The sequence below is a fragment of the Hydra vulgaris genome, chromosome 14 (genome assembly GCF_038396675.1).
Source record: "Hydra vulgaris chromosome 14, alternate assembly HydraT2T_AEP".
Classification (NCBI taxonomy): Eukaryota; Metazoa; Cnidaria; class Hydrozoa; order Anthoathecata; family Hydridae; genus Hydra; species Hydra vulgaris.
Genome location: NC_088933.1, coordinates 27,762,501 through 27,777,500, shown reverse-complemented (window position 1 = coordinate 27,777,500; position 15,000 = coordinate 27,762,501). Strand labels below are relative to the sequence as shown.

The 15,000-nt window shown below is 26.8% G+C and overlaps 1 protein-coding gene across 1 annotated transcript in view; it reads left to right on the top strand.

Annotated features, from left to right (window-relative positions):
• The window catches only part of LOC101241243 (E3 ubiquitin-protein ligase RAD18), a 40,912-nt gene that overhangs the window by 4,810 nt on the left and 21,102 nt on the right, over positions 1-15,000 (top strand). The window contains exons 6-8 of the mRNA XM_065817505.1: positions 7,617-7,710; positions 11,985-12,165; positions 14,113-14,194. Coding sequence (XP_065673577.1) covers positions 7,617-7,710; positions 11,985-12,165; positions 14,113-14,194 — 357 coding nt within the window. The remainder of the gene's footprint in view (positions 1-7,616; positions 7,711-11,984; positions 12,166-14,112; positions 14,195-15,000) is intronic.

Here is a 15,000-nt window from a genome sequence, read left to right as displayed (position 1 = left end):
ACAGTTTTTTAACAGCAACAATCGAAATTGCAGTAGTGGTGTAATAGTGTGTTTGCTTCATAAGCAAGAAGCTCCATGTTTGATCCTAGCCATGTCCTTGGTGGTACCATGCTCAACTTGCTTCTCTGCACAGCAACCTTGTTTTTTAAAGTTCATGTTTCAGAGTTAAAGAGTTGAGAAAGATAGTTTTTTTTTTTTGTTTTTTTGTTATTCACCTCCTCAAGGCCATGAAGGCCACTACAGATTATAACCCTCTCTTAACTCTATAACTCCGAAACACGAACCTCGACGAACAAGGCTGCTGCGCAGAGAAACAAGTTGAGCGCGGCACTACCAGGGACGTGGTAGGGATCAAACTCGGAACCTCTCGCTTCTGTTGTTACCACAATAAAGTACCACAATAAAGTTGTTACCACAATAAAGTAGCCTTGACTGTAGTGGCCTTCTCAACCTTAACAACAATAAAATAAAATAAGTTCAAAATTATTTATGTAACATGAAAATAAAAAGTGAGCAACTTTTTTTTTACATAATATATCACACCTTTTGTTTATAACCTGGGTTTGGTGTTGTCTCATAAAACAGTTTTTTTTAATGCAAAATGGTCATTTTCATTTACATAAACATCTCATAATACCTCTATTTCATCACATGCCCCATTACTTTACAATAGAAAAATCAATATCCAACCTCTAGCATTTAAATCAATCAATCAATCATATATATATATTCTGAAAATAAATTTTCACGGCTATTTACAAATAGTATTGAAATACTAATCTCAAGTAAATACCTTAAAAAATAGTTTATTTATATACAATTAATCTTAGTAATAATAATAATAATAACAACAATAACAATAATAATAATAGTAATATATTTAATAATAATAACAATAATAACAAAAATAATAACAATAATAATGATAACAATATTAATATTAGTAGTAATAGTTAAAAGTAGTTAATAATAGTAATGTAAATATTTATAGAAATAACAATAAGCAATAGTAATGACAACAAAATATATAATAAAAATTAAAAAAAAAAAAAAAAAAAAAAAAATACTAAAGACAACAAAAATTGATAATAGAAATTATAAACACTAACTATATTTTTTTAATAAAAAGTAGAATAATCTAGTTTTAAAGGTTGAGAATGAATTGAGAGCTTTTAGTTCATAAGGAAGGTTGTTCCAAGTTTTAATGCTTTGATACTTTATAGATTTATGTCCGTATTTATGAGAGCAATGTTTAGAGACAGACAGGTTTAAATTACTATTGGAACGAAGGTGATAACGAGAGTTGGCACTTTTGGAAAAGAAATTGATGAAAGTTAAAGGTAGGTTATTGTGTTGGTGGTTCCAGACAAATTGGCAGTTTGAAAATTGAATATAGTCACATAGTTTTAATACTTTAGAAGTTAGATAGAGCACATTAGAATTAAATTTAATATTCTGAAAATAAATAATTTTTAAAGCCTTGTTTTGGAGGTGGGATAACCTAATAAGAGCTTGTTGATGGGACTGCCCCCAAATTTGGCATGCATATATAAGATGTGAGCCGAAAATAGCATGGTATATGTTCAAAAGTGTTTCAAGATTAACATAATGGCGAACTTTGGCCAACATACCATTAGATCTACTTAGTTTCATTGCTAAGTCTTCACAGTGGGATAAAAAGGAAAGATTTGAATTAATTTTTATACCAAGATATTTAATTGAGTTAACAGGTTCAATTTTTTTGCCACTTAATCTAAAGTTCATATGTTTATAGATTTTTGTTTTATTTGATTTAAAGATAATAAGTTCAGTTTTGTTAGAGTTTAGAAAAAGTTTGTTGGAGCGAAGCCACTGAACTAGATTGGCAAGATCATGGTTAATGTGTTTGTTAATTTTTTTTAAGGATTTATTAATTAGCATTAGGTTAGTGTCATCAGCAAAGTGGTAAACAGTAGCAAACTTAATGGACGTATGAAGATCATTAATATAAAGAAGGAAAAGCAGTGGTCCCAATACTGAACCCTGTGGAACACCATTAGAACATTTTACAAGGGTAGATTTTGAGTCATTAATAGCAACAAATTGTGTTCTATTGTTTAAGTACGAAATAAACCATTTAAGGGGTACGCCTCTGATCCCATAATATTCTAATTTTTTTAACAAAATTGAATGATCTACTGTATCGAACGCTTTCTGTAAATCGACAAATACACCGCATGCAAAATATTTGTCATCGATTGCTTTTCTAATCAGTTCAGTCATTTCAATGAGAGCATGAGTTGTGGAGTGATTGGCATGAAATCCATACTGATGGGTGTAAAAACATTTAAATTTTTCAAGAAAAGCATAAAGCCTAATATGCATTGCCTTCTCAAATAGTTTACCTATATTAGAAAGCAAGGAGATGGGTCGATAATTTGTGAAATCTAGTAAAGAGCCTTTTTTAAATATTGGAATAACTTTGGCAACTTTAAAAATATCTGGGAAAATACCACTTTTAAATGAGTTATTTATAACAGTACAGAGAGGCTTTGAAATAATGTGTGGGACTAGTTTAAGGAGGAATGTAGGTACGCTATTAGGACCAAGACTTTTTTCAGTTTTGAGCTTGTTTGTAATGAGACCAGATATTTCATTTTCAGTAACAGGATTAATAAAAAACGATTTAGCATTTGGAATGTTAAGAAAGTCACTAAATACGCGTTTTGGGGGTATGGCTTTGCTAAGTAGTTTGTTATGTATAGTGCTAAAAAAATTGTTAAATATATTAGATACGGCAGTGTGATCAGTGATAAGATTTTTGTTCAATTTAAGTTTAAAAGATGTATTGTGTGTAGAAGGTCTAATATTAATGATTTCTTTTATTCCCTTCCAGGTGTTTTTAACACTATTCAGATTATTATTAAAATACGTAATATAGTATGTTTTTTTGCTAAATTTTTATAAATTGGAAATTTTGTTTCTATAAAATTTAAATTTTGTAAATAATTCATTTTTCTTATAAATATTTTTTGATTTTATAAACTTTTTATAAAGTTTGTTTTTAACTGAGATAGATTTAAGTATTCCATACGTTATCCAAGGTTTTGATTTTAGTTTAATTTGTTGGTTGGTTAGTATTTTGTAAGGAGCATGTCGGTCTAAGATTTCATCAAATGTTTTTAAAATAAAAACCATAGACTTATTAACATCATCATCTTTTTTAATAGAGAGTTCCCAATTGATATTAGAAATTTCTTCAATAAATAAACTTTTATTAAATTTTTTGAAGCATCGTCTGTAAGTTTTTACTTTTTTGGGGTGTTTGGGTATGCCAGGAATGCAAATAAATTGTGCCATGTGGTCTGAAATTGAAATCGTAAGGTTACCTGAGTATTGATCAGTTGAATGAAAGTTTGTGAATATGTTGTCAATCAGCGATTTAGATGTAGCCGTTATGCGTGATGGTAAAATTATAGAAGGGCTTAGTGAGTAAGAAGTTAAAGAATCAAGATATCTAGAAACAGGGTTAGATTCATTGTGACTTAATAGATCCATATTAAAATCACCCATTAAAAAGATCTTTTTTTTTTCGTTACTTAGCTTTTCAAGTAGAGGAGTTAAGTGGGAAGAAGTAAACTCATGTTGATTCATTGAGGGATGACGATAAATGCAGCCAATTATTATGTTTGATTCACAAGGTTTTTCGATTTCAACAAAAATAGACTCTAAATATTTAGATGAGTAAATCATAAGATCATTGCGAACTACGTAGTTTAAATTTGAGCGTAAGTATAAAAGTGCTCCTCCTTTTTTAGCCTCAGTAGGACAATGCTCAATATTAAACCCGTTTATGTATATATCAGTTATATTTGTATCGTTTATATATAAATTAGATTCTGTAATACCTATTGCTAAGGGAAAATTATTAAGAGAGCTGATAAGACTACAGAGTTCGTCAATGTGGAATGGTGTTAAGCGGTGTTAAAGCGATGTTAAGATGAATATATAGTTCCGAATTGGGGAGCATAGTTTTATTGAGATCAATAACGTCATAGTATTTGCAATTAACAGAACTGGGAAATTTATTTAGATCTTTAAAGATCTTTTTATGATTACTTGGAGTCTCAAAAGAGTTTAATGAACTAGTAGGTATATTTTTACATAATAATGTTGATTTAAGCTCCAAGTTGGAAATCGAGCTGAACGCCATACTCTTAGATAAACAACTATGACAATAAAAATCTGATGAGTCATTTGAAAGAAGATTATAAGAGTACGCATTAATATGAGTACACTTTGCATGGACCCATGAGTTACACAGATCACATTGGATGGCTCTTTGATTATCAGTTATATTTTTATGACAAGTATTGCAGAGAGATTTGAATGCCATAATCTTTAAAAAAAAAATATTTTTATGTATATGCAGTATTAACTAATTAAAGTGACTAAAGTGTAAAATAGAGGTTTGAAAAATAAATGCAAAGTAAAAGACTAAATTTAATAATTTAAAACTTGGGTAACCGTTAGCGTGAGTAATCGAAAATAATTTTTAAAACAATACAAAAAAATAAGAACAATGATAGAAAAAAAGATTCACATTAAAGGTAATTAAAAGCTAACTTTTATAAAATTAAACAATCAAAATAAATTAAAATTAGACAAACCACGAACTAATGTTAAAAGTAACTATGACAACAATAAATATCGAATATAAAAAAACTAATACTATAATAATATCTAGTATATTAATAATATAAACTAATAATAATATAACTACTGTTAACTGTTACTAATAATAATATTATCAACAAAGATACTAGAACAATAACAAATAAAAATAAGTCAATAATAAATAAGTTTATAAAAATATAATATTAAAAATAAATGTAATATATTAAATAACTAGGTATCAAACGAGGACTAATAATAAATACAATTAACTATGAATAAATAAAATAATGTGAGAAAATAAATAATAACATAATGACTGAAAAATAATAACTAATGAATTATAATCATGATTACAAGTTATATCGTAAAGAAAAAAGAAAATTATCTAAAACAAAAAATAAAGAAATAATAAAAAATAAAAAATCTTCTAACACTACTTTTTCTTCTTTCTTTTTTAATTGATTATTAAATTCTTCTTATCTTTTTCTTCTTTTTATTTGTTTACTTTACTTTTCATTCTTTTGTTTACCTTTTTTTTCCTTATTTTTTTTTTTTTTTTTTTCTTTTCTTATTTAAGTTTATAAAGTGTTAAAAAATTCGAAGTTCTTTTTTATTTTTTTATATATATTTTTTCTTTTCCTTTTTGAATGCTTTTTGGTGTGTGTTTGCTTCAAGTTAATTTATATGATCGTTGATAAGTTATTTGTGCTTATAAAATAAATAATTAATATTTTTATATATAGATTTTTTTTTTTTTCAATATTCTTTATATTTATCTTTAATTTTCTCTTTTGCCGTTATAAAAACGCATCCGCCATTTGCGAAGACCTTGCAAGAATCTCAAAAAATCTTAAAGCCTCCAAAAAGTTACAAGATATGCCGTTGTTTACCTGATGCAGAAGTTAAGCTTTTTGCTGACAACTGCAAGTTGTATCAAACAAGAAAAAGTGGAAATAATATCTACAAATTGTTTAAATAGTTCTTTAAATTTGGTCAAACAATTTCGAGCTTGACTTTCTTGAATGTCCTAGAATAAGTTTGACCTTTTAATAACCTACAAAATTAAACAAAACTGAGTTACATTTTTCTGACTTTTTTTATATTTTCTGCTAGTCACCATTTAGAAAGATGTCATTGCAAAAAACTTATAAGAAACAATGATGTATAGAGATTTTTCTCTTGCAAAACAATTATAAAAATATTGAATTCTCTACCCAATTATCTGACTTATCTTCATTGTCTCTGTATAAATCAAATTCAAAAACATACAACATTCAGAATCACTGTGTGCTGTATAGACTTATGACTCTTGATGTTACATAAGAGTAATTTCCATATTACCTGTATCAAAATACTTGAGTGTTGGATCTTGAGGTCAACAAAATTACAGTACTTACTTAAATCTTATTTATAATTATTTTTTTGATTGTTTACGTTCTTGAGGAATGATGGAAATTAACAGTAAATAAGAAAAAAATTAAAAAATTGGTGTCTTATTTTTACTGATGCACTTGTAAGTCATTGAATACCATATACTCCACCATATACTTTTGGCATCTAGAATGTTTGATTTTGTCAAATTGAAATCAAAGAAAGTAGTTTTTTACTTTAGTACTGCAAAGTACTAAAGAATGGCAAAAAACACAAAAAACAAAAAAAGTTTTTTAGGTTTTTTACTTTATTACTGGTCTTTTGCATTCTATAACTTTTAAATATTTAATTTTTAAACTTTATAAATATTTCCATATTTTCTAAATACTCGGTAATAGCTACTTTAAAATCATCTATGCTGCAATTTGTTTGTTATTTGCATAAATTTATCAATGATGGATTCAAATCAGGACTTTGAGCTGATTTTGATGTGGTCATCAAATTAATTTTCTTAGTTTTATGAAAATTTGATTTGATTTATAAATTGAGCTCTTTTTTAAATTTTATTTTATGCTTTTTTCTATGATTTTAACTCTTCTTCTATGCTCTTGTTATACTAAAAAAAGGGATTTGAGTGTTGTCTTGTTTAAAAACTTTTTATGGCAGTAATTTACTTTAAATGAAATCATTGTTGATTCTGGCAACTGGGTGATAGCTCTGCAGTTCATTCTGCAAAATATGAAAACTAAATTTGGTTTTCAAGTTGCACATGAACCTCTTTCAAAATTTATGTTTGGAAATTATTGTGGTTTCATTCTCTCCATTCTATCCATTACCCATTCTATCCATTATCTCATTCTATCCATTGCCCATGCCAATATCTATATATGCCAAAATCATCCATCAAGATCCAGTTATATATGCCAAAATCAAGTTATTATTAATTTAGTTATTAAGTTATATAGATATTGCCATTAAAAATGATTTACAAGTGCCAAGACAAGTTAAGTTTATTTCGTAAATAAATATTAAAAAATAAGTTTAGAGTGGATTATTTTTAAATTTTCCAAGACAAATTAAGATTCATTTTTTGGCCAGAAAATTTTTAGAACTTTCATTACTAGTCTATTTAATTGTTTCTTTCACATTTAATTTTGATTCAGCAAATAATGCTGAATCAAAATAAATGTGAAAGATAATTTTAATAAGCAAAAGCTTAATTAAAACTATCTTGTCTCTACTTATATCTACTAAACTCTGTTATCTCTACTTATATCTACTAAACTCTGTTATCTCTACTACTGAAATAAAGCAGCTAAAAAGCTCAAGACAATTTTATAAACCATTATATTTTTTTATAGCATTATATTATTTTAACATTATATTCTTTTATACCATTATATTATTTTATATTTTCATTTATTTTAATAAGTTAATGACAACATTAACATATGTTAAATAATATTTTTATTAAATGTGAAACATATTAAAATTTAAAATAAACAATAAGTAGTTAATGCAACCAATTGAGAATTATAAACTTCTGATTGATTTAAAGACTGTTTTAATAAGATTTATCTATTTTATAGAAAAAAATTGCTTGATATACTAGAGAAGTACTATAACGTCACAAGTCACTCAGAATGTCCTATTAATTTGTCTGAATATTGTCAAGATGTTAAGGTAATATAGTTTTTACATTTACAATGATGATGATGATGATGATGATGATGATGATGATGATGATGATGATGATGATGATGATGATGATGATGATGATGATGATGATGATGATGATGATGATGATGATGATGATGATGATGATGATGAGGACGATGATGATGATGATGATGATGATGATGATGATGATGATGATGATGATGATGATGATGAGGACGATGATGATGATGATGATGATGATGATGATGATGATGATGATGATGATGATGATGATGATGATGATGATGATGATGATGATGATGATGATGATGATGATGATGATGATGATGATGATGATGATGATGATGATGATGATGATGATGATAATGATGATTACATAATTACAAAAAAGTTTTTTTTTTTTTTTTTATATTTTTTATTTTAGTTCATCTCCCTAAGGCCGAGAAGGCCACTGCAGATGAGGAGGCTGCTTATTTGTGGTTTTACCCCTTTCTCAATTTTATAACTCTGAAACACGAACCTTGATGAACAAGGCTGCTGTGTGGAGAAACAAATTTAATAAAGTCAATGTCAAATTACAGTTAAAACATCAAAATAAAAACAAAATGTTCACATCAATATTTCTTAAACAAACAGAATTAGGTAACTACTTACACAAATCAAAAAAAAACTTGTAGCAAATTGTTTATTAACGGATTTTTTAGAACTTGCAAGTTTTTAGTTGCTTTTCTCACAAGGGTGTTTGTATTGAAAGTAGTCAAGCAAAAACTTTTGGAAAAAATTATTATTACATTTGGATTATAGAAGGTTATAGAAGAAAAAATGTTTATTAGTTTTGTTCAAAAAGAAAATTATGGTGATAAATTATGCAAAGATAATATTTAATTAGCTCCTAGCTATAAACAATAGTTGTGTGCAGCATTGAAGTTGTTCGTACAAAAAAGTATTCATAAATATTAATGGTTCTACAAAATTTGTAGAAGCAGGTTGTTTTGATTCTGACACATTATTTTTATAGTTAAACCTTTTTTTTTTTTTTTTTTTTTTTTTGCAAAACAACATTGCTCTTGGAGTTTTGAAAAGTATAAAACCAATACTAATAATCAGGGATGCGGAGTCCCAAAAAAAAAGAAAAAAGTTCATGAGATTTATTTAGTCCCAAGAAAAAAGTTCATGAAATTTAATAACTTGAAACTTATTGTTCTTAAGCCCGGAGTCCTGGAGTCCCGTAGTCCGTGCCGCCATTATACCTAAGGACTCTGGGTTCAAAAAATAGTTGTTCCTCTAACCTAAAAGTCTTAATTTTTTTCCTATTAGTAATCTATAAACTTATCTATATTTTTAGAGCTCCCGGATACCAAAAACTTGGATAAAGTAATATTTTTGTGACTTTCAAATCTGGAGTCATTTTAGGGACTCCGCATCCCTGCTAATAATAAAATAAAAACTCACACTAACACTTTCCAATTCTCATTTTTATCATTAGTTGTTTGAAATTTTTGTTTTTTAAAACCTCTCAAATCTTAGGTCCCACAAAGTTGCTTGATTTAAGTTTTGCACCACAAAATTTTAGAAATTTTTTTAATAGCTATTTAAGACAAAACTAAATGTTTTGTCTATTACTTTCGCAAAGTTTTTTATTAAACTAAACTTAATGTGTAGTAGTAACAGAAAATTTTATATTAGCCAGTAATTTATGTTGCTCATTAAGCTATTAGAATGCATAGCTTTTAATTGCCATTATGACATTCAGTCTTCTTCAGTGTTCCTTCTGGTTGATTTTTTGGTACTTTGTTGTTATTTTATGATCTTGAGTATTTTTATTTACTAGCATAAGAAATTGAGCCAAAGACATGATTATTACATATCTATAATAGATATTATTCTATAAATTTTTGGATTCTTTCTTGTGACCTTTTGGTTTCCTATTTTAATCTTTTTCAATGATTTTTATTTGTAATGATAAAAATTTCAAAATTAAAAATTGTATTCTGACTATATCAATATTCTTGAAGTTTTTATAGCTGTCTTCTTTTCCAGGTTTTTTTTTTCAAAAATTGACCATATTATGACCATATTATTATACCATATTATGACCATATTATTATGACCATTTTTTTTGGCCATAAAAAACTTTTTCTTTAAGTAATAATATAGTCCTCAAAAAATGAAGTTTTAGTGAGTATATAAGTTGCTATAACTTAGTCGCAGGTGTACCAAAACAACAGCATTCCATTATTATAACAAATAATAAAGATGAAGAGAAAGTTTTTATTTTTTTTGAATTGCAGTTTCAAAAAGTTTTTCAAGGATTTTTAAATTCTATAAACTCAATCTTAATTAATGATGTATTAAAAAAAAAATTTTTGAATAAAATAAATTTTTAAATGGAATCAGATAAATTTGAACCAGTACAAAATTTTTTAATTAAATGCAAAGCTGTTTCAATTAAATGTCTTTCTTTGACACCGTCCTTTATATTTTCTGCATATAAGATACTAATTTTGTGTGTGTAGGTCTGCTTCCTAGTTTTACATACATTTTAGTTGTGAGTGTAACAGGGCTTTTACAGGCTTGCTTTTTACTAGCGAGTTGTTTGAGCTTGTGTACCTACCTTTTATGTGTTTAATATGTTTTTTGTTATATTACCTGTGTTGCAATCCATTTATTGTTTTTTTTTTTTTTTTTTTAATATTATTATTTTAATTTTATTTCAATGTGTACTTACTTTATTACTATGATTACATACATAGTTACTGTTTCCATAGGAAAAGATGTTTGTTTCTGAAATATGTCTGAGCTACCTTGTGTCTAGGTGTCTAGTCTGTCATAGGTAATTTGGAGTATGACAGGGGTGAAAATAGTTCAGGAATGAACAATATTCAGATTTTTTATGCTGGTATCCAATAATACTTGATTCTACTGTACATTCAATACTTTGACTACGTTAGTATGTGTATGTATATATGTATGTATGTATGTATGTATGTATGTATGTATGTATGTATGTATGTATGTATGTATGTATGTATGTATGTATGTATGTATGTATGTATGTATGTATGTATGTATGTATGTATGTATGCATATGTTAGTTTTAGGTTGTAATTTTATACAAGTTTTTTTCTTCCACCCTACATAGTTTTTGACATTTTTGGTTGATGTAGTTTTGTTTGCTGTTTTTGTCATCGTCACTATATTTTATTCAAACTCTGTTTTTTTGATTAGTTAGCAACATTTGATCTAGATATCTATGACAGCATTAAGTTTTTTGTATACTTTGTATGGTTTTCTTGTTTTTCCAACATGTATATTTCTATATATTATCAGCCTGGGTTTATTTGTCCAATTAGTACCAATTTTAGCGACTTGTTGTTTTTATAATAAAGTTTCATTTAACAGCCTATACCTGGTATCATATTATGTTTGTTTAATATAAATATTAGTTTATCTATGTATATACATGTATATATATATTTGTTTTAAAGTAAGTTATGCGGTAGTGGTGTAGTGGTAGAGCGCTCGCTTCATAAGCGAGAGGTTCCGAGTTCGATTCCCACCACGTCTCCGGTAGTACCGCGCTCAACTCGTTTCTCCGCGCAGTGGCCTTGTTCGTGTTTCGGAGTTATAGAATTGAGAGAGGGTTATAACCACAAGTAGCCTCCTTATCTGTAGTGGCCTTCTTGGCCTTGGGGAGGTGAATTACAAAAAAAAAAAAAAAAAAAAGTTAAACTTTTTTATCTGTTAAAGATTTATGAGTTTTTTTTATGTATGTTGATTATGTGTTCTGTTTGCTTTAGATATACTTTAATGACAAAATTACTGTTGACTGTGATTTGTGTATAAGCTTTTTCTCCTCAAAATAAATCTGTATTTATTCTAAACATATGTTCATTTTTATTTGCTTTTATTACCTATCCTCCTTTATACAAAAAATTTATTCAGTAAAAACATATCATGTTTTTCTGTGGACTTTCATTGCTCGGTCTAGTTAAGCACCGCAGGTTACCTGCATCAAGTATAAAAAAAAGATTTTTTCCTTAAGTTAGTCCATAAAAATGATGTTATAGTGAGTATGCAAGCTGTTTAGTAACTTAGTTGCAGGTGTACCAAAACAACAACATTCCATTATTATAACAAATGATAAAGATGAAGAGAAAGTATTTATTTTTACAAAAAGGTAGCAACAGTTTTAAAAAGATTTTTAAATTTTATAAACTCAATGTTGATAAAAAAATTCATTACAAAAGTTAATTTTGAGTAGAATAAATTTTTAGACAGAATCAGATGAATTTGAACCAGTGCCAAATTTTCGAATGACAGCTACGCCAAGCAATCAAAAAAAATCGTCAAAGCATTCAAAGAAATTAAAGGAAACAGTTAAATCAAATGATCTCAATAAATGTTTTGCATCTCAAAGCACTACCACTAGGAATTCTGATAACGCAGACGATATGGGTAAGTACATTAATATGTGTGTGTGTGTGTGTGTGTGTGTGTGTGTGTGTGTGTGTGTGTGTGTGTGTGTGTGTGTGTGTGTGTGTGTGTGTGTGTGTGTGTGTGTGTGTGTGTGTGTGTGTGTGTGTGTGTGTGTGTGTGTGTGTGTGTGTGTGTGTGTGTAGAAGAAAAACTAACTTTATTATTTTAGTTAAAGCTCATCTACTCCGTTTTATTGCAGGCCTTAAAGTCAGCATAATATACGCCGCAATCTACAGACTTGATAATTAATTCAAGTGCATTTTATTCCTAAGATTATATACATAATCAATCTCTAGCAAAAACAAAAAAAAAATCAATGACGTCATGTACTAAAACTCTTAAGAATAAAACATGCTTGAATAAATTATCAAGTCTGTAGATTGTGGCGCATATTATGCTGACTTTTAGGCCTACAATAAAACTGAGAAGACAAGCTTCGAATAAAATAAAAAAGCTAGTGTTTCTTGGTATTCATTTATTATTTTGTTTTAAGCAAAAAAATTTAGCTCAAACATTTTTTTTATCATTCTCTTTAATATGAACACAACATGTTTTGGAGGTTTGGGATCCCTTTAAAGCAAACAAACTTTTTTAAACAAAATTGTATATATATTTGATAGTCTACATACAGAAGTTTTGTGTTCATCTAGCAATTAGATGACAAACTTTACATCTAGTATCTATCTATAATATGCAAACAGCATTGAACTAATGTATTGAACTTTTTTTTCTATTATATTTTTCTTACTTTTTCAATTTATAGCTTTTAGAGTCTTCTGTAATTTGTTTTTGTGTCTAATTATTTTATTTGTTATAAGGTCTCAGCTTTATTAGTTTTTGTCTGGTAAAAATAGGTTTCCACATTTTCGATTAAGTGTTAGGCAAATGTTGATATTTTTTTAGCTCAAAATAACTATAAGCTCTGATAAGTTTTGAAATTCTTCCAAAAAAATAATTATCTCTGATTTTTTTACTGTCTTTGAATAAGTTTTTATTATTCAATCTCATCGAACAAGGAAAGCCAAAGACCCTTGCTCTGCTCTCTGTATCCAATCACTTGTAAATTGACAACACCATGGCATTTTTATTCAATATTACAAGGGTTTACTACAGCATAAGTAATGTCAAATAGATTGAGTCACCATTACTGGTTCCTGCTTTTAGTTCACTACATTAGGACACCAGGAGTTGTTAAATGTGTAGTCCATGAAACATTTTTATGTAACTGTGTGGCAGCTGATTAAAGTGTTCCTTTTCTTAATAGCATTAATATAAATGTAACAGAAGTTCTCAACTTTTACATCTTCAAAAAAATGCTTGACACATTTTCATTTACTTCCAGAAAAAACTATTTAATTAATACCTCTATTTTTTAGTTTGAAAATTAACTTGGTTTACTGTCTTTTTCACTTTTTCATTACCAATTATTTGATAAGACCTAATTCCAATATAGGTATTTTATTAATTTGGTAAGCATTCTTATTAAAATAAATTAAAAATTATAAAAATGACAAAATTGTGATTGAAATAAATAAAAAAAAATCAAAGCTTACAAATATTTTTTTTTTTTTTTTTTCTTGCTTGACTTAACTGACGATTAATAGAAAATACAATAATGGTAAGATAAAAACCATTACAAAATGCACTATATTAAAAAATAATAGGGAAGACACTATAAAGATGATGTAAAATCATCAAAATTAATAAATTATGTTCTAATCGAATGTAAGCAATTTTTCTGTGATTTGAGCTAAAAAACATTACAGGAATTATTACTCAATAAGTATTGAGCTGCTAACAAAAATAGGAGTCATTAAGCAATCAGTGTTGAGCAACACAATTAATTAAGTCTCCATTTAGACTTTATATAATGAATTGATGTTAAAACAAGTTTTAACTTTTTAATTGTGGTTTTTTGTTCATTAGCTTGTTGTCCAGTTTGTAATGAGCCAATTCCAATAAAAAGAGTTAATATCCATTTAGATGGATGTTTAAAAGCTAAAGAAAGGTATAAATTTATGTGTTTTATATATAATTTTATTTTATAAGCCTGAAATTAATTAATAAGTGTTTTTATAAAAATTTAAATTGTTTAAGGAAAAAAAAAGCTTCATATATATATATATATATATATATATATATATATATATATATATATATATATATATATATATATATATATATATATATATATATATATATATATATATATATATATATATATATATATATATATATATATATATATATATATATATATATATATATATATATATATATATATATTAGGGTGTCCCAAAAAACAACATTTTTGAAAAATATATGCAGAGACTCCCTTAATGTGTTCTATCTAATACAAAAACACTAGATTTAAAATTTTTTTGAATAAAATATATTTTAAGGGGTCCCTCAAGACCCTCGAATATTTAATGGTTCCCTAATATTTTCAAAAAAAAAGTTTTTTAAAAGTATGTCAACCTGGTACTCAAATGAAGCAAAATTATATAAAAATTTCAAAAATAATATTTAGTTTGGAAAAATTTTAGCTTATTTATTAAAATTGTCATAAAAATACATAAAAATGCATTTTTTTGTTTTTTTGTTAAAAAACGTAATTTTTCATGTAATAAAACCAAAAATAACAATTCTATATTAGAAATCTATATTATTTTTGAAATTTTTATATAATTTTGCTTCATTTCAGTACCAGGTTGACATATTTTTGAAAATTTTTTTTTTTGAAAATATTAGGGACCCATTAAATATTAGAGGGTCTTGAGGGACCCCTTAAAATATTTTTTATTCAAAAAAATT